The sequence below is a fragment of the Ovis aries genome, chromosome 2 (assembly GCF_016772045.2).
Source record: "Ovis aries strain OAR_USU_Benz2616 breed Rambouillet chromosome 2, ARS-UI_Ramb_v3.0, whole genome shotgun sequence".
Taxonomy (NCBI): domain Eukaryota; kingdom Metazoa; phylum Chordata; class Mammalia; order Artiodactyla; family Bovidae; genus Ovis; species Ovis aries.
The window spans coordinates 139890008-139911631 of NC_056055.1; the positions used below are offsets into that span (position 1 = coordinate 139890008).

The 21624-nt window shown below is 34.5% G+C and overlaps 1 protein-coding gene across 25 annotated transcripts in view; it reads right to left on the minus strand.

The window, feature by feature from the left end:
* Window positions 1–21624, minus strand: part of PPIG (peptidylprolyl isomerase G) — a 42729-nt gene that overhangs the window by 7727 nt on the left and 13378 nt on the right. For 5 of the 25 annotated variants that reach the window (XM_012134444.5, XM_042243750.2, XM_012134469.4 and 2 more), the window contains exons 2-12: window positions 18579–18628; window positions 17303–17348; window positions 16916–16993; window positions 16740–16814; window positions 16061–16168; window positions 14975–15019; window positions 14198–14285; window positions 9787–9816; window positions 9554–9693; window positions 2092–2299; window positions 1212–1379 (exon numbers count right to left, since the gene is read on the minus strand). In XM_012134444.5, the coding sequence (XP_011989834.2) occupies window positions 1212–1379; window positions 2092–2299; window positions 9554–9693; window positions 9787–9816; window positions 14198–14285; window positions 14975–15019; window positions 16061–16168; window positions 16740–16814; window positions 16916–16976 (923 nt within the window). In that variant the 5' untranslated portion in view covers window positions 16977–16993; window positions 17303–17348; window positions 18579–18628. Of the gene's footprint in view, window positions 1–1211; window positions 1380–2091; window positions 2300–9553; window positions 9694–9786; window positions 9817–14197; window positions 14286–14974; window positions 15020–16060; window positions 16169–16739; window positions 16815–16915; window positions 17073–17302; window positions 17349–18578; window positions 18629–21624 lie in introns of all 25 variants that reach the window. The other 20 variants (XM_012134426.5, XM_042243755.2, XM_042243753.2 and 17 more) reach the window with 5 other exon arrangements.

Sequence of the window (21624 nt, forward strand, 5' to 3'; positions counted from 1 at the left end):
GCCAGTGAGGAGAGGGTGCTACTGGTACTGAGTGACCACAAGTCAGGAATGCTAGAATTTTGTAATGCATGAGGATGAGCAACTATTCTGTTTCCAAATGCCAACTGTGTTTTGTTGAGACATACTGTTACATAATCTTTATGAAGCTAAAGTCAACTTGATAGTGCTAAGGAACATGAGAAAACTTGGAGTAGGCTGTATGCTGTTAAGAGAACAATTTTAAAGCTATCTGATTCTAAAGTACCTCATTATCCTACCAGCAGTTATTCACTGGTGATAAAACTATGGATAAGTGCAACTGATGTGAATTAAAGAGATAACTTGGTCTGAATTAGAAAAATATTTAATATCATGCTTTATATAAAAAGGGAAACTACTTATTTTCAAATAATATGAATATTAGCACTAACAACATTTATGTATGCTATATTTGAAAATGTATTTTAAAGTAGTTCAAATATTTTCTCCTTAATGTTTATGTCCTTAGAAACATCCTTTCCTAACAGTTGAGTAAACAAAATTCAATCCATCAAAATGAACACAATTCAAGTAACCAAGATTTATTTTTATATTTTTACTGTATTGTGAAAGTACAGGGTGAATGAGCAGGTTTTTATCACTTTTATGTTATTTCTGATCAAAAATAAGAGAAAGATATCTATCTTTTTTCCCTATTTTTGGACATAATATTAAAATGATACATAAAGAACCAACACAACTACTAATTCTAATAATGTGAATTATGTAGAAACATTTTCAAAGTACTTGAATATACTATCAATTTTCAATACCACAATATTGTAAACCAGGCAAGGAAAAAAGCATTTTCTCCCACCAAACTGAAACATAAAGGTTCTCACTTGCTTAAAAATTTAAGGTATATAAGTAACAGAGTAAAACATTTGTTTTACATGGAATTTGTCTGGAATGCCACTTAACATACCTTTTTGTCATTTGTAGTGGCTTTTTAAAAAGTTACTTTTATTTAAAAATCTGTCTAAATTAAGTCAACTTATCTTTTCAGCTGTGTGACTGGCAAAAAGGAGCTCTGCTAACACTATCCAGTTAAAAAATTTCAATCTTAGGACAAGGTCACCAATTAAACCTTACCTAAAATTTTAAAAACTGTTGCTTTTTTTTTTTTTTTTTTTAAAGAAAGGTTCTGTGGTAGAGAATGAAGGGCTCTTTGTAAAATAAACATATTGACATACCATTCTCTCTCTCTCTCTCTCTCCCTGTTCTTCCTTTCCTTTTCATCAGCTTTAGGTGGACTTTTTCTCATTAGGAATCTGTTTTCAGGTATTGGAGGGATTTCTTCCGGACGGACAGTAGACTGGGGTTGTGCTTCAAGATTTTCAGCCTCACTTTCACTAGATGCACTTAAAAGAAATACACAAACAAGTTCCATTTGGTTATTATGTACCCACCTCAATTTTCCAATTGTTGGTCTTTCTTTCCTTTGTAAATATTCTATCTATCATCTGGCCCCCCACTGCTGACCCAAGATGCAGTTACATGGGGAAAATACTCGTTCCTCTGACAAACCAACCTAAAACCAAAACCAAATCTACCTATTATCACATTTTCAAAAAATACTTTCCTTTAAAATGGAACCAAAATATTCCATATGCACTGCACTGATAAATTTAAAATACTTTAAAATACAGGAAAAGAAACTGCTTTAGAGGCAACAGGCTTATGAAGGTGAGCTTTAGTACAAAGACAGATTTTTTTCAGACACAACAGAAAAGAAAGTAAATATGCTGACACAATCTGCTTTATGCTATCATAGGAGGGAAAAAAAGGAATACTCATTGGTTTCCTACAATTCTTACTAATTTTAAATTCCTTCCATAAAATACAAACGTATCTAATCAAAAAAGTCATTGAGTTCAGACAAAATGAACTGAATGATTTTGTTGGAAATTGAAATGTACCCAAATTTAATCTATAGACTGCAGAATATCAGAATGGTCTTATATGTCATGCTACGAAGTATTTCTATTTTTTAATTGATTCAATATCCCAATAGCTTTATATATAAACAGATAATTAGAATACAAAGCCAGTACTGTAAAAGTAAATTAAGACCTTTTCTTGCTTTTCTTTCTCTTCTTCTTCTCTTTCTTGTGTTTACGAGAATTTTTCCTATGTTTCTTCTTTCTTTTTTTTGATTTCTCTTCAGAAGCACTTTCAGAATCAGAAGAATCAGAAGAGGACTGAGAATCGCTTGAGCTATCTGAGTCACTGGATGATGAGGAGGAAGATGATTTATGCCTTTTCTTTTCTTCTTTCTTAGCTTTAATAAAAAGCAAAATGGTTCGGTCAACACTTTTTAGACAAACTTTGTAAGAGGAAATTTAGATTTTTATTTTGGCAGATTCTCCAAGTCCAGTATTTAACACTTAGTTCATCCAGCTATTTGAACTGAACAGTACAGGAAAGCAGTTAAGACTCAAGATTAGAATCCAGACCTTCAGATTCATGGGATTCCCAGATGGCTCAGTGATAAAGAACCCACCTGTCAATGCAGGAGACATCAGAGACATGGGTTCGTTCCCTGGGTCAGGAAGATCCCCTAGAGAAGGAAATGGCAACCCACTCCAGTATTCTTGCCAGGAAAATCCCATGGACAGAGGAGCCTGGTGAGCTACAGTCCATGGGGTCACACAGAGTCGGGCATCACTGAAAACGTACATGTGCACACGCACACATCCACTAGATTCATGGGTCTGAGTTATATCTCTATCTAAAGAATTCTGGGGAAGTTAACAGGTAAAAACACTAAACTAAGTCAATTTCAGGAATTAGTTGAATAACATTTTTTTAAAGCACAGAAGTAACACTCAAGAATCTCAGATTCTAATATTTTTATAGTTTTCAACTTTTTCTCTTATTATCAATATTGGAAGCAGAACTGTAGGAGAGAAGTAATAGAAAAAATACTTTGTATGTATGTGGAAAGGTAAGAAACACGATTCCACTGGAATGGGCTTATTCAATGCCTAAGCATCCCTCTAATGATTAGAACCTGTGCTCACCAACAAGAGAAGCCCCACATGCTGTATTATGTAGAGAAAGCCCAATGAAGACCCAGGGAAGCCCCCCCAAAAGTTAGTTTCAAATTGAAATTTTATTTTGGGTCAAAGAAAGTTTTAATTTTTAAAAGGGGGTCACCAAACTCAAATGATTTAAGGACTAGGAAACTAACACAAATAAGTGAAGTTAATCAGGAACTGGGGAAAGACGTGACAGACTGGATAGAGCCTGGCCCACCTAAAATTATTCTAATTCAAACCATGGTGGACTTAAAGAAGTGAATTCAACTATCCAATTAAAACAGGGGTGGGGGCTGGGCGGTGGTTTCTCTGATGATCCAGTGGTTGAGAATACTTCTGCCAAAGTAGGGACATGGGTTTGATCCCTACTCTGGGAAGATCCTACATTCGACGTGGCAACTAAGCCCGTGGGCCACAACTGCTGAGCCAGCACTTCGGGGCCCAAGAGTCGCAACTACTGAGCATGCGTGCTGCAAGTACTGATCTCCACGTGCCGAGAGCTTGTGCTCCCCAACAAGAGAAGCCTCAACGACGATAATCCTGCGCACCACAACAGAGTAGCCCCACCCACAATGAGAGAAAGTCCTCGCGCAGCAATGAACACTCACACAGCCAAAAGAAAACAAAACAGCATCTGATCAATTTTCTAGTTCTAACTACAAAGTTACACGAACCAGAAGCACAGAAGGAACACATTACATAATACAACAATGCAAGTAGTAAAATTCAGTGTGTGCAATAACAGGCAGAAGCCCTACAGGTAAAATGACCTAGCTTGCTCAACAAATAAATCTCAAGAAAACATAAAAAGAAATGGTGGGAAATCTATGAAAAACAAACCAAAAAATTACAAGACCAATCCAAATGCTTGAACCTGATTTCGATTCAAACTCAAAAATCAAAAAAATTAACATTTATAAACTTAGAAATGTGAACACTGTGAAGATTTTTTACATTTAGGAATATATGTGTATATGCCTGCATATGCTTATGGTATGCTTACTTTTTTTAAGAAGAGTCACCTTTTAGAGATAAATAGTGAAAAACTTATCAATAAAAACAATATGCTTAGAACTTGCTCCAAACAGGAAATGGAAGTGGCCCAGGATAGGAAACATGAGATTGGTCATAAATTAATTGGTAAAGCTGGGTAATGAACATGGTGATTTGTTATACTATTTCAACCACTCTAGTAAATGTTAATATTTTCCATAATTTAAAAAATCAAAGAGGACAAAAAAATCTATCTTTGGGACTGACTATTGGCTCTCTGTTTACTGACCTTAACTGAAAGGGTTCACAGTTGGTTTGTAACCTTTCTGTGTTCCCCTCTCAGGAACACCTCAGGATTTGGCACTGGACCAAATGATTCTTGAAACTTTTTTTAAAAATGAATTTAGTGGCTTAAAACAACTATTTACTATTTCTCACAAATCTAAAGGTCAGCTGAGTAGCTTTGCTGAACAGGCCTGAGACCTACTGATTTATTGTTGTTGTTGTCGTTTTTGACATTTTGTGTGGCATGTGGGATCTTAGTTCCCTGCAGGATCAGAGCCGCACTCCCTGCGCTGGGAGCATGGAGTCTTAACCACCGCACCACCAGGGAAGTTCTAGGGCTCTGCTGATCTTGCTGGGGATTCTTGAAACTCTTACTTCAGAATTTATAGGAGTGCACTGATTTGTAGAGGTAAATGAGGATCTGGCTAAGTTACTGTACACTTGACCAAGGGTTTGTGATTCACCATCAAGATTTAGTAATGATGAGATGCTGCTGCACTGGAGAATGGCAACTAGATATAAATGCTGAAGGGATACCAGAGGTAAAAGCTTCACTAAACTAAGGTAGTCTTTTCTCACCTTATCATGCTTCTGAGGACCATGAACCTATTAATACTAAGCATGAGATGCCTGGGACATATGCAAGCCCTGCCTAGAACCAGAGATCTCCACTATGACACTGCTGTTCAAGCTGTGCTGCTTCTTGTCCTGCATCCTTTCATAATGATCAATACGCTTAGTGCTGAGGGAAGCCTATCTCGTCTCATGAATCCAACTGTTCATCTCATCCCAAGAGCACTGTTGCTGGTGAGGCAGAGTGGGTATGTGAACTGAAAAACCTACTTGTATACACTAAAAACCTGAGGTATGGGGATTAGGAGGGAGAATAAAAGTTAAAGAAACCCAAGGAAGGAAATAAATTCATAATGAATATGAGAAACTCTAAATAAAAATATCTGGGACTATATAATATGCAGGCAAAATAAAAATATTTCACCTAAGCAGAGAAGGGGCTTCCCTGGTGCTAAGTGGTAAGGAACTTGCCTGCCAATGCAGGAGACATGGGTTCAATCTCTGGCTCAGGAGGATCCCCAGGAGAAGGAAATGGCAACCCACTATAGTATTCTTGCCTGGGAAATCTCAATGGACAAAGAAGCCTGGCAGGCTAAAGTCCATGGGGTCTCAAAGAGCTGAACACAACTTAGTGACTAAACAACAACAACAAGCACAGAACACAGCTGTTAAATTACCTGACAAAACACAGTCATGCTTTACCCCACGATTAACAAAGCTTTATTCACCAGCTCCAATTCATACTTATTTTACATTGTGATTCTTTCCAGTTGCTTTCTTAAAAAGCAAGCCCAGTCTCCCTATTACACGTATTGAGGATGCAAGTGTTAGTTCCTCACTTGCATCCACCTCTTCGCGACCCCATGGACTACAGCCTGCCAGTCTCCTCTGTCCATAGAGTTCTCCAGGCAAGAATATTGGAGTGGGTTGCCATCCCCTTCTCTAGGGGATCTTCCCGACCCACGGATCAAACCCCGATCTCCTGCATTGCAGGCAGATTCTTCACTGTCTGAGCCACCAGGAAAGCCCTCTAAATATATTAAATACATTTAAGAAACCATTATTTAGTTTTCATACCACTTTTCATGTAAGCATTTGAGAGAAGCAAAATATCACAACAGTACAGAAGATCAGAAGGAGATTCATAACTATTTTTAGGGCAATATAATCTGCCTGAGATATGGACAGAGATGAAGAAAGGCTTTTCAATGAGTACTGTTTTATGCTTTCTAAATTTTGAACAAAATGTATTAACTTTTAAAATTGAAGAGAATTTAATACTCTCAAATCTGGTAACAGTTGTCACCACATTCTCCAAAAAACCCCCAAACCTACTGTCTAACCACTTAAATAAAATCTATTTCAAAGCATCATTTATAAGCATATAACTATCCTTAAAATAAAATGAAATAGTACTGAAAGCAAAACACAATGCAAGTTAAGAATCATTAACTGGATAAATGGATTTAATGGATAAAAAGGAATTACAAAGAGCAACACTTTTAAACTCTTGGTAGGTGTGGTAATATTACCAGATACTGACTTTACTAGTATGATGTTAAGGTGAAAAGACAAGTTTCCAGAACATTTTACTTATAAAAATGTAAGGTAAGAAAATGCTGCTTTACTAGTTTTTTGAGAGCTATAAATTTTATACCAATTAATTTCACATGAAACTTTTATATTGAAGAAAACTTCCAGGCCATCATCAAAATAAGGTTTGAAAAATGGAATTATACCTAAAATAACCCTCTTTTCATTTAAAAATTACTGGGTCTCCCCTCTAAACAGTTTCTAAGTTTAATATCCCACTATTTTCCATGAAAAGTGCCATCACCATGGCTCTTAATCCCAGAATAAGGACACTGAAATGGGATCCTGTCACCATACAAATGAGTCTCTGATCTTGTCCACTGTTCCCTAAGAACAAGGTTTACCAGCTGCTTCCTCTGTTGTGCTCTTCTTTTTGTATTGCCAGGTAATCTGTTTTCTATTATATATATGCAAGATTTCTGCTCATTTAACTGTTTACTGCCATTTGCCATAACTCAGCTCTCGTGTTTCTATGTACTCTGTTAATATATCACTGGTCCCATCTCATGCTGCATGGTAAAGGTATACAGATATCTCTTTAACTGCAGTGAACTCTGAAGAGACCAGCATGAACTGAGATCATGGTAACTTCTAAAAAACCAGGAAGTGTTCTTATCAAAGCAGTGGTCTGTGTTCTATCCTCCATTCTGCCCGCCCCTTGATAGCCTCTACATGGATACAGTTTTGGTTAGTCTCCCCCTAACACCTGCTGGAAGTGTTCCCCCTCTGCACCTGTTAGAAGGACGTTCCCCTTGACTCTGAACCTTCTCAGGCACATTCAAATAGCCAGAAAAAGTAGAATTTCCAATCTCACAACAGCAAAGGGACAAAGGCACAAGATGATTGCCCAGACTCACCAAGACCACATATAGGTGGGCCCAGACAGTCAGATTTCTTCAGAAGTCTTTTTGTTTTCTTTAAGGAAGTTAGAAAAAGAAAAGAAAAAAAAAATTCTATATTTATTTTTTTTTAATTGGGATGTGTATCCCTCAAACAAGGTTTTGAATATGATGACAATGAACACCATTGTGCTACCCAAAGCTTTTTGACTATTTCCAGTTTAAGACTGTAAGAAGGCCATCAAACATAAACTGGATGTAAGACATAGCTACGCCTAAAAAAAAAAAAAAGATCATACATATGCATGACAAAATTCATTATGACCAGTGTTCTGAATGATAACTGAAGGACTGTAGGGTAACAGGCGCCAAACTGTGATCCTCCATAGTATGATCCAGAACAGAGCAGGCATGAACAGTATGCTTGAAACAAACCTGAACTTTTCAATAACTCCTGCGAAGACACTAACAAAGGGACAAATTTTCCTCAACTGATGAAACTGATAAGGGCAAGATATGCTTCCTTAGCATGAGTCTGAGGAACACACACTAGAACACTACATCAGCTTTTAGCACAACTTCCTGGCCACAATGGCACGGGCAAAATTAGTATTTATCACTTCAGGTGAAAATATATGATAAAAACATAATAATATATAAACAGTGACATTCATTCACCTTCTCATCCATTCAGCAAATATTCAAACACTGACCAGTTAATACCAAAAAGAATTTTTACACCAAATGTATTAGAGAGTCTATGATAACTTTTAAGATGTAAGCTTTTTAATTACCTCAATCTCTTTCTAAATATGTAACCACACAGCATTCTTAACCGTTATAAGCAAAGAATAGATCCTAACATAAGATCCTTAAAAATTATAAAACACAGGAAAAAAGCCAAAAAACAACTGCTGAGTACAAAATAAAATATGAAGACTTTTCTACATGATGTGGGAAGAAATGTAAACCAAAATATTCTAATTGTACCAACAACACTTTGAAGAATAAAATGGCAAGATTCAGGGTCTAAAATTTTCGAAGTTTAATATAGATTGCTTTTTAGTTTTTATTAAAAATAAGTCTTCTCCAGGGATTTCTCTGGCACTCCAGTGGTTAGGACTTGATACTTTCACTGCCATGGACCTAGTTTTGATCCCTGGTTGGGGAACTAAGATCTCACAAACCCTGTCTGTCTGTGGATTCTCCTCCAGAAACATTGTGGGTCTTTTTATATTAAAGCAAAATGAAATGTACATATTACAGAGCACATCAGTATACTTAAAACTTGAGAACAGAATGTTCTACTTAGGGGAATTCTGAAAGGAATATTAAAGATTTTAATGAGTTAGCAACACCTAAGAAACAAAGCTTTAGATCTGGAGCCAGCAAACTTGGGTCCAGTTCCCTGATGTGGTAAAGAACAATTTCCTTGACTGTATCTGTAAAATGAGAGAAATAGTATTATACAGTTCTCATGAAGCTGAGAGAAGAAAGGTTATAGATGATGCTCACATTTGTTAAACATGAAAAACTAAGTACTGATATTATTTATTATTCCTTAGACAGTTAAGAATAGGTCAATTCAATATTTTATTGCTTTCCATACAGATTTGAAGGTAAACTCACCTCATTACTTTGAGACTGTCAGATTCAATATGTGTAATAAACAATAGAAACTACATATTTAATACAAAGATTTTAAATACTTAAAACCAAGTTCTTACCATTTCAGATAGTATTACAGCAAACTACCAGTCGTGTTAACTTGAAGTGTTCTTGTTTAAGTAAAAAAAGTGTCTCAAATGTGCCAGATGCTTATGAATCTAAGCAGTGCATGAAGGGGAAATGATTTATCCCCATAAAGTTTGTTAGCCTGTTAATCTCTTCAATTGTCATCCTCCCCACACTCTTTTCCTAGAAGAGTACTTACCATACTATTTAGACAACTACACTTTTCAAAAAATCTAAAAAATAACGTGGAAGCAGAAGGATGAATTACTATAAATTAATGACAAGGAAAGTTAATCAGTTTCACAGTAAATGAACAAAATATGGAGTAAGGTAAAACACATTTAAAAAAGTACAAAAATACATTAAAAATACACAAAAATGTCATACTGATGTTCACTCTAGTATAAAGTTCATGCCAACTAATTTAAGACTGTTTTGTGCACATAAAAGTTAGCAGAAATATATACTTGCATTTACCTTTAGATTTTGGAACTAGTTCTCCACAACTGAGTATCCGCACCTCAGCAAATGGTTTGCTAGCTGCATCTGTTTTCTGGTTTTCTATTTCTCTCACAACTTCTTGACCAGAAATCACTTGCCCAAAAACCACATGATGCCTAAAAAGTCAAGTAAAGATGATTAAATAAAAGTTTCTTATTTTAATATGTTAATTTAAAATAGGTTGTAAAATACATGAAAATCATCTTTACCCATCTAAATGAGGAGTTGGTTTTGTTGTTCTTTTGGAAGTCATCAAATAGAAGAATAAAAACAAAGTCAGAGAAAAACAAAGTTAGCATCTCTAAAAAGGAAAAGAAAATAACTGCATTGGAAACAATGTAGAAAACAAGAATTCATACATACATTAACATAATAGGATCTTATTTACCTTAACCTTAAGTAGAATCGAATGCAAGATGCTTTTGACATAATGCATTTTCAAAATTTTGTTCTGAAACACCTACACATTATTGAAAATATACATGAACTTAAAGTTGATGCTGTGTTGTTACATCTATCCATCCATGTTCCTTGCATGTAACTGGGTTCTTACTGAATATCCGTAACTGTACAATACCTACTATCTGGGTATACCATAACTTACCAAAACATTGGACCAGTTTAACAGTGCTTTTCAGCCTTAGCATTTTAAACAGTTAGAGCCCAGGTCACATTCTGATGCATTCACATGTGTTCCATGGGGCCTAAACAGAAGTGGTCCATCCTGTATATTATAAATTTTTAAACTAGCTGCCAAGATTTACAAATTTGGATATTTCTATATAAAAATCCATATTCCAGACCTTTTTTTAAAACTTGGAAGATGTGGCACTTGGCATGTGGCAATAATTGGTCAAGCTGAGTATTCCTATCTTTTCTAATATAAAGATTAATAATTAAGTTTCTCATCCCAGCAGTCTGTATTCCCTTATGTTACCTGCCTAAGACCTATAGGTCTTAGAGTTTGTTATCCCTAACATAAAGTAAATCTCATGTTGAAGAAAGAGATCTGCATTAAAATTTAGATAAAATCTAAAATAAGCAAAGTCATTTTAAAAAATCCTTTTTCTCTCCACATCAATCTTAAAACTTTGTAGTTAAGAAAGCTGCTATCTGAGTAGCTATGAAGAATACTGATACAACGTACTAAAGATGGGTACTGTATAAGATTCATTATTTTAAAAAATCTTTTAAAAAGCATTAGAAATTTGAAAGAAGGAACACAATTTAAGCTAATCTTTGGTTAAAACACAAACAATACTACTAAAAAAATTCTAACGTATACATGTATTTCATGTACAAGTTAGAACTTTAAAATAAGCTCACCTTATTTTAAAAAGAGATAACCTGTTATTGTTTTCTCACTGTAACAGCTGTAATCACCTCAACTTGATAAAAGCACCTAGAAATGTAAAAACCTAGGTGTACACTATATATGTATTTATGTTACATTCAGTATATACAATTTGCATCAAGATATAGTAAATCCTCACTTCACAGACTGCGTATTTGTCCATGGGCTTGCTCACTATAATTTATTTGTAACCCCTAAATCAACACTTGCAGTGCTTCACAGTCATTCTCAGACTGGTGAAAAAGTGATGAGAATGGCAAAACTAGAACAAATAATGCTAAAAACTAGCATTATTTGTACGATGCTTGAAGGAATGTGAAATGACGTAGCCATTGTGGAAAAGTCCGGTGGTTCTTTAAGTAGCTAACCATACAATCACTATATAATCCAGCAATTCTACTCCTAGGTATATATCCAAAAGAACTGAAAACAGGGACTCAAACAAATACGTCCATGTGCCAATGTTCATTGCAGCATTATTCACAACAGACAAAAAGTAGAAACAACCCAAATGTCCACTAACAAATAAATATGGATAACCAAAATGTGGTATGTATATATACTGCAAAGCTAACCACAAAAAAGAAGGAAGTTCTGATACATGCTAAACATGCTAAGTGAAATACGTTAGACACAAAAGGACAAATATTGTATGATTCCTCTTCTATATACAGAATAGGCAAATGCTCAGAGAAAGTAGAATAAAGGTTACCAAGTGGCTGCGTGGAAGGGGAAATGGCTACTCTATGGCATGATGAAATAGTTTTGGAAATAGTGGTGGTAGCTGCACAATTCTGTGAATATAAATAATATCACTGACTTAGTTACAAATGGTTAAAACAGCAAATTTTATATGTTACCACATTTTTTTTAAAGATTAAAAAACTGAAGTTGTCTCTGTAAAAAAAAACAAAACAAAAACAAAGAAGTAAAGATGAGTTAACCAGAACTGGAAAGAGGTCAGGAGAAACCAACACTAGGGAGATTCTGAGAATATACATGTGAATTTAACACAGGGGTTTTGGTTAGCACAGGAATGATTTTATTTTAAAAAGTGAAAATAAATGGTAACAGTGTTGCTGAGGATCTGGTAAAATTAGCACTTCCTTTTGGAGAAGGAAATGGCAACCCACTCCAGTACTCTTGCCTTGAAAATGCCATGGACAGAGGAGCTTGGTGCAGGCTACTGTCCATGGGGTCCCAAAGAGTTGGGCACGACTGAGCCAACTTCACTTTCACTTTGGAAGTCAATGCAGCAATATATATGTAAAGCCTTAAACATGTATAAATATTTGACTAAGTAAACCTCCAGTCACTTACATAGAAGAATTTAAAAATGCATCAAACAATAGGTACAACAGTATTCACTGGAGCAGTTTGAAAACAAGAAGCAACCAAATGTTCAAAACTGAGATTAAATAAATAAAACCATAGTACATTCAAACAATGGATTAACATGTACTATTAAAATGTTACTAATTCATATTTAGTAACATACAAAGAAATTTATATTACATCCGAAAGTTGATTACAGAGTATATGCAACTCTGTATTTTTATTCCATGAAAAGATGCATTTGGGGACAGGATTGTTTTTCTTCTTTTTATCTGTGTCTTCTAAACAACAAACGTGATATAAGCTGTTTCTGTTTAAAAAATCAGGAACATCCATACATAGGTAATTGGCTAAATAAATTACAGTATACAAAAATACAATAGAGTACTATGCATTTATGAAAAAAATGAAAAAGATTTCTATGAACTGATATGATTTCTAGGATATATCAAGTGAACAGAGAAAAACATTATGTACAGTATGCTATCTATTATGTAAGAAAAAATGAAAAATAAGAAAAAAGTGTGTATCTGTGCTTATGTTTGTAAAAAGAAATACAGAAAAATAAGCCAGAAACTAATGAGGTTGGTTACTAATATGGACAGGTGGTGTAAAAAGGGGTGAAAAAATGGGGGAATGGAAATGGAGTGAAGAATTAGGTGGGAGTGATAATTCCATGGTATTCTCTCTGCTTTGACTGTTAGAATCATATTAATGTTTTAAAAGCTTAAAAAAGAGGACAAAAAACAAATCAATCTGGCAGGAAAAACAAATGAAATATAATCAGAAACAAATGGATATAACATATTTTGAGTCATAAAACCATACAAAATTTATACTAGAAAGTACTAACAAAAGTCACTTTTAAATGTGATAACTACATATCCTCACTTTAAAAACAAAAATTGCTATAAACAGTGAACTCTAGTTAGTACGTTACTTTTCCCAGTGTTATAGGGTGGCAATTTTTAAATCTAGGAGTCAACAAATGAGTAGAATTTTTTTAATATAATGGAAGAGAGATTTCTCATGGTTGAAGAAGGGAGTTACAAATATGAAATAGAAAACACAGAAATAATCCATATGGTGCTTACAGATTAAATTCTTCTGAGACCAAAAGAGTTTATGTTACTGATGAGCAGAGCAAATTTTTACCCATGGAACATGATAAAAAACATGAATTGCTGACATGAGCCCTAGTAACAATTTTTTAATGGTCAGAATTGGAAAACAGTAGTAGTAGTAGTAGTATTGTAGTAGTAGTAGTAGTAGTAGTAGTAGTAGTAGTATTGACTTTGGATTACAAATAAACTTAGTGAGTTGGCAAATTCACAAATACAGAATCTTTGAAAAATGAGGAACATTTTTTACTCTTTTAAGTTAGTAATTTATAAAGAGATACTCACTGCAAATATTCTGTTCCTTAATTTATCCTCCATAGATAATTTTTTCCTGGATCAATTACTACTGAGATGATTGCAAAATAGGGACATCTCTAACTCTACAATTTCTTTTACATGTATTAGTTGCATTCTACTAAGTTTTTCTTTCTCCCTTCTTATTCATTTACTATTTATTTCCAAATGGACGCCTGGATTTCTATTTTATTTGATAATATGATATCATCACTACTTATTTTCAAAATAATCAATGCTCAACTTGTCCTCATTTGGCCAGTGGAAACTCTACCCCTTCAAACTGGCTCCTGTGTCCTTTTCACAAAAGTTTTCATCATTTGAAAACTTTAGCAGTACAGCTGACCTCCCCTTTAAACAAAAGGGGAGGTCAGCTGTATTGCTAAATTCTTTGTTCTTCCACCTTTAAAAATTCTCCCCCTTATAGGTACCTCTCTTATTAGTGGTCAGTAGCAGGAATACAGAAAAATGACACACCAAAAAAGGGATATTTTAAATCAGATCATAAATTCTTACATGAAGAACTGTGAGCCATTTGTATCCTTCCCTCTGTTGGCCATTGACAAGAGAAATTCTTTATTGTGTTTAACAGCAAAACTCTCATCTATAAAGAAGCAAAGTTTTCAGTTACATTACAGGCATAATTTTCCCCTCAAAATTCATTTTCACTCCTCTATATATCTTGGGTTCCTATCATGTGATCTTTAGCGCCAAGCAAAATTTAGATTAAAAAGTCAAGGTAAGAGAAATCTAATATTAACCAATTCCCTCCCCTATCTTTTCATATTAAAATATTTTTAATTTTCAATCATTTGCTATAAAATCCAAATACTATACCAATCTTTCTTCAATATTATTCTTAGCACACAGAGGCACTCATTAACTTAATTTCTGCTATTGATAAAGAAAATAGCTTATTGCAAAGAAAGCGGATTGTCTTCCAATATTGTATTAGAACAAGAAAAAAGCAGGTAGAATGTGAAATTTCACCGACTCCCGAAAGTTAAAGATGGGTAATATGAAATTAATTCCACAACCACATGTTTACTCTTTCAAATGATCTTCACATTAATAGAAATTCCACAGAGAAAACTTAAATTTGGGGAAAACATTACAGCCAAATTTAGAATATCAAAGATTTTTAAAAAAATCTTCATAGAAAAATGGACACATAAAAATGTTGGTATTATCACTAAGAAATACAGCTGAATCTCTCTTTTAATAAAGATTAAGACGAAGCTTTTAATTTACAAGTAAACATTAAATGTTTAATTTAAACATAAATATTTTTACCTTCAAAAAATCCTCCATAAATGGATTCCCCTCCTCGTCCATTTCCTAAGAATGAAAAGCGTGAACTCTTAGAACTGTTAGGTCAGTAATTTCCTTGAAGTATTCCTAAACAAAATGCTTCTTACAAAGTAGGTACCTGAATGACTTTATACCAACAATACTCAAAGGTTCACAGCAAATCATAAAAGATAATACTGAAAAGTTCCCAAATTACTTTTTCTATTCTCTGATACAACAATATGAGTGTGACAAAGCCTATTAATATCTGTAGAAAAAAGACTGTTCAGATTCTAATGATTGTGTAGGTCTTTTAACAGAAATTACTAGTAGCTTTCAAAGTGTCTTTAAAAACACAGTTTCAGTATTTTTACAAAAAGAAAGACGGTAAAAACTATACTGTAGTAAAAGATAATTGGATGTGACAAAATCAAACATGAACACAGAAAGGCTACTGAGAGATATATAGTGATTCTTTTTGTTGTTGTTGTTTAGTTGCTAAGTCGTGTCTGACTCTTGTGTGACCCCACAGACTGTAGTCTGCCAGGCTCCTCTGGCCATGGGATTCTTCAGGCAAGAATACTGAAGCGGGGTGCCACTTCCTTCTCTAGGGGATCTTCCTGACCTAGGAATCAAACCTGCATCCCCCTCTTTGGCAGGTGATTTTTTTACCACTGAGCCATCAGGGAAGCCAATGTCTTGTGTTTTATCCAAAAGCAAATTTCTGAAATTACTTCATGCATCAAAGATGATTTTTTTTCCCTACGTTTTTCTTCCTTTATGTCTATTTCTATGAGTTGTTCCAATTTTTATTTTTGGCCATGTCAGGCAGCTTACAGAATCTCAGTTCCCCAACCAGGAACTGAACCTGGGCCCTCAGCAGTGAAAGCTTCGTATCCCAACTACTGGACCACCAAGGAATTTCCAGTACTTTTTGTTTGACCAAATGATTAAGTGGGCTGAAAAGAAAATTGGACCAGTACTTCCAGATACTTGTCTAACTTTCAGATCAATGTACATAAGAATAAAAGAATATAAATTTATAAAAAAAGAATATTTGATTTTGTTTAGTAAGAATTAAAGTCTTACCTTCACTGAAGTCACCACCTTGAACCATAAAATCTTTGACAACTCGATGAAAGAGACAACTTTTATAATGTAATGGCTTCTGAGTTGATTTCCCTGTCCCCTTTTCACCTAAAGAGAAGAAAAATTAGTAGGCTATTAAGTAGAAAAGAAATTAAGGAAATAGTATTAGAGCAATATTAATGATGAAATCACAGGAAAAATTTTTTTTCCATACTTCTTTAATTTTGGAAGTATGATGAATGATGAGATGATGAATGTTAACTAAATTTATTGCGATAACCACTTTATGATGTATGTAAATCAAATCACTATGCTCCACACCTGAACTCATACAGTGCTATATGTCAAGCACATCTCAATAAAACTGAAAGAAAAATTTAAATAAAATGAATAAATAAAAAATTATTTCTCTTGATCTATAAAGACTTCCTAAGCTACAGAATTTTCACTCAATCTCAGGAATTCTTTTAAAAATTAATTTAAAAAGCACCCATGCTTTTCTAGTGAGTGGAAAAATCAATCTCTGATATAATCCTATTGCAATTAATATGTCTAAGAATTACTTTCATGTCTAGTCAATGTTGCAAATCAGCATCCTGAGAAAGAAAAATACAAAGCATGAAAAAATCTAAAATGTGTTAAATTGAAACTATTAGGGTGAGTGAAAATGTCAACAAACCTGTACAAAGACATCGAAAGTTCTCGCATGTTTTGGGGCACACATCAGAAAATAATTCAAAGACAACTCTTCCAGCTGAAAAAGAAGGTAGCTGGTTTATATTTCTTCATGTAAAGATAATTTAAAATATTAAATATTCATATATAAATGTCAAATAGGAACATTAATTTCCTTACCAGGTTGATTATTAATGGCGATGTCAAAAAAACATCTAGGACGCTGAACCTTTATTCCCATGGCGTCAATACTTCAATCTGAGTAAAATGGTTTCAGGCAAACACATTAAAACAGCAAAGATTTTTCATAAATTTCTGAAGAGAAAACAAAACGAAACTGCGGAGCATAAACAAGAAATGTAGTCTGAATTTATTTTAATATTTACTTCCATGATATAAATTACATGATTATTTTCTTTGAAAGATTATACTGCATCTTGTAGAAAAGACATAAATGGTTTAGCCATTATATAATACAATTTCTATTTTAAAAACCAAATATAGACTGCCACCTCAAACAGAAAATTGTATCAAGTCTGTATGATTAGTGAACTAGAGACAGGTTACCTTTAAATAGGGAAAAATCAAGGACAAACTGATCCAATTTTTGCTCCTAGAAAACAAAAATAAATTTTGATTAAAATAGTGGAGTTTTAAAAAGAAAGACATTCAAATTCCTAAAAATAATTCCCCAAGGAAAAAAGAAAGTGGACTACTTTAACAATAGTTATATATATGGTAGATTACATTATGAGTAAAAATACATTACATTTTACATATGAAGTTATTTTTTGATCATGAACAACAGCCTATACTGATCTACCTAATGTAGACAAAAACATCAATAAGTGAGATACTCTAAGTAAGTTTTATCTACAGAGTAGATAGCTATTAGTTAAGACATTGTTTTCGTAAGCATGTAAGGACTTCCTCCAAAGTCTAATACCTGGTGGAGAATGACAGGGTAAAGTGAAAAGCAGAAGAAACAAAGGTACTTAGTATAAACAGCATTCAAAACAATGAACTATAAAAATCTGTCTATCTGTTCAAAATAGAGACTAAATAAAATGTTTATGCTTTTGTGAAAATTATGTCTTAAAGCTAGTAGCTCAGTAAGCTCAGTAAGCAATGAATGATATTTTAAATTGAGTGAAATTTTTATAGATTCACAGAGTTATAGGAAATAATACACAGAGATACATGTTTCCCCCACGGTAACATTTTATGAAACTATAGTATAATAGCATAGCTGTAGGGTAAAAAGCCTAACAATGCTGACACAATCTACATTTCCCCAGGTCTAGCAGTACTCATTTGTGTGTATTTATTTAGTTCTACAAAATTTTATTAAATATATAGGTACACATTATCTACCACCATTCCTTATCAATTTTACACACACCACAACCACAGGTAAGAAGAGTCAACAATAAAAGCATGGAAGACTGCCCAAATCACCAACAATTTGAAAAATACAAATCCTATGTATTTATTCTTTATTGTATGGAAAAGGGGGGTTACAAACTACTTTTTCTGCAACCTCCTCCATTTTTTATTTCTAGAAGATACAAAATATATACTAACTAAACAAACTAAAATTTGTTTCATATGAAACAAAAAGAGGCCTTTCAATCCTCCAGGAAGATTATAGACATAGACTTCCTGAAGACAATAAAACAAAACAAAACTTATTAATTTTAATAGCTTGCTAAGTTTGAGCATTTTTATTTGTATAAAATTTCAATGTACGCACATCTTAAGTTGAGAATACACTGGATCCATAAATCTGAGGAAACTATCTTATCTCAAAGAAAAATATTAAATTATTATTGATACTTAGTACCTGATTATCTTTTATCTTCTAAATAACTTGTGCAGGCCTTCTTAAATTCTCTACATTTGGAGGCAGAAAAAAGAGGAAATTTAGAGACTTAGTTATTTTCCTCCATAAAAAACTTCTAAAGTTAGCTGTTTAGCCACAATATCCCAAAGATTTCCATTCTCAGAAAAAGAGTATAGATAGCACTGCCTAGAACATACCAAATTGTTTACAATTACAGTTGATCTCCTATTTACCGTATTCTTAAAAACTCCTTATTTGAAAAACAGGTAAATATTATGAAAGCTTAGAAAGTACTTCCTAATACCCTTAATCTTCTAGATAAAATTTTTGATGATTTTCCAAGTTTCTCAATTCTAAGGCATACTGTAAACAATCTTATAATTCTGAGACTTTGCAATCACAATAAATGGTATCACTAATTTATGGAGTTAGGACTATAAGTAGAAGCTACTAGGATAGCTGTTTGCTCTGTTTTTTTTTTTTTGGCTGTTGTTTAAGTGCTGCTTATATAGGTAAGTTTACTTTGGGAAAACATTAAACTCCACTTAGAATTTGTGTAGTTTCTGGTATGTTATGTTACACTAAATTTACTTTGTTAAAACTTTATCTAAAACAAAATTCTTGGGGTTCCTGGTGTCTCCTCCAAAGCAGGAGACACGGGTTCGATCCCTCATCCATGATGCAGAGCACTAAGCCCAGACACCACAACTATTGAGCCTGTGCTCTGGAGCCCGGGAGCTGCAACTGCTGAGCTCACATGCCCCGGAGCCAGCGCTCCACAGTAAGAGGAGCCACTGCAAGAAGAACCCCGTGCTCCACAACTAAGAGTCGCCCCGCATTTGCCACAACCAGAGAAAAGCCCAAGCAGCAGCGAAGACCCAGCCCAGCCAAAAATAAATAAATAAATATTATTTAAAAATGAAATTCTTATTTCTCTACCCCTGATTCTCTCAAAACAGTAAACACCATTATCCAACCCGGCTGCTACCACTGAAGAAAACATCAATTTTATTGAACTCAGTATGTCCAAAATATTATTTCAACATATAATCACCATAACATGCTATTAATGATGATTCACATTCTCTTTCTGTTACTATCCTGTGCTAAGGTGCTTCAGTCATATCTGACTGTGAGACCCCCTGTGGACTGTATGTAGCCTGCCAGGCTCCTCTGCCCGTGGGATTCTCCAGGCAAAAATAAGGGAATTATCTGCCATGTTACCAAGTCTTACAAGTCTTGGAAACTGAGCGGGTTTTTTTTCTTTTTGGCCTTACTGTGAGGCTTGTGGGATCTTTGTTCCCTGACCAGGAATCACACCTGGGCCACTGCAGCAGAGGTCAGGTTCTAACCACTGGACCGCCAGGGAATTTCCAGAAATCAGTGTTTATGCCACATTTCAAATGTTCTATAACCACACGTGGCTGGTGGCTACTGTACTGGACAGCATGGTTCTAAATACTTCAGCTCATGTTGATCTCTACAACTTTATGGAAAAATTCCCAAGTTGGCTTCAGCCACACTGGAGATCCTGCTTTTCTTCAAAAGTCTGTGTTCAGTCATGCTCTTTGCAATCCCATGGACAGCAGCCCACCAGGCTCCTCCATCCATGGGATTTCCCAAGCAAGAACACTGGCCACCCCAGTAGCCATTCCCTTCTCCAGGGGATCTTCCCCACCTAGGGATCGAATCCACATCTCCTGAGTCGGCAGGTCGAATCTTTACCACTGTGCCACCTGGGAAGACCCAACAGCCAAGGCCTAGCCTTCGTCAAGTCTTTCGCATTTACTGTGCCCTCTGAGGAATGCTCTTACCCCGGCTCTTCACACGGTTCACGTCTCCACTTAAGTCGGTGCTCAAGGATCACCTCCTCGTGGAAACCGTTCTTTGCTAGTATATTCACAGAAGCAGGCCCTATCCTCCAGCACTTTGTATTCCCTTATTCTGCTCTACTTTTCTTCCTAGCATTTATTGCTACTTGATATTTTAAGCTTTTGTATATTTTCCTCTTACTAGAATATAAGCTTCATGATGTGAGAGACCTCTTCAGTTTTGCTCCCCTCTTAATTCCGAAGTGCCTCAAACAGTACTTGATTATGGCAGGAAACCAATATTTAATAAATCAATAAACATACAAGGAAGACTAGGCATGTGTGAGAATGCTTTTCTGCAACACTGCAATAACAATAATTAAAAGGAAACACCCAAAATGTCCCCAAATGAGATAATATCTGAGTAAATTGTGGTATATACATGCTATTTAACACTATAAAACAGTTTAAAAAGTCTTTACGCACACTATCCAAAACACCTGTTTAGGTGAAAAGAAAAAACAAAGTTGCATTCAAGTATTTTTTTTTAATACCCTGAAATAATAGTCTGCTTCCACAGAGAGAAAGGTCTTGAGATAAATACCAAAACTTCAAACAGTAAGTACTCTATAGAGGTATAGGAGTAAGGATGGAAGTCAATGAGGGTCTTTAACTATAATGTTTGAATTTGCAACAAGAATATGTTCACGTATTAGTTTCCAATTTAAAGAAAGACATATCTCCAAAGTAAAATAAAATAGCAGAAAATATGTGAAAATATTTAGAGCATATTTCTAAGTGAAAGAGTCATAGACGATTTTTGTTTTAGTTTTCTCATTTTCCAAGTTTTCTATGACAAATACAGACCTGTAAAAGTAACTCTTCAAAAGAGCATTCAAGACTTTACATATTTTTAAAGTGTTTCACTTTCAGGCTTACTACTGTTGTTTCATATTTAAATCTAGAAGATTTCAGGAAATTATTTTTCTTTTCACAAAATTGTGTACCCCTCCAAAGGAAGGGTACATTTGCTCCAAAGGAAGTAAGGAAAAATACTTGAGTATTTACCTAAATAAACTTTGGATGTTAAGTAACTTTTCAGGTTCACTAACAATGAAATAAATAATGGAGACAAACTTGAGAATCCTTTGGACTGCAAGGAGATCCAACCAGTCCATCCTAAAAGAAATCAACCCTGAATATTCATTGGAAGGACTGTTGCTCAAGCTGAAGCT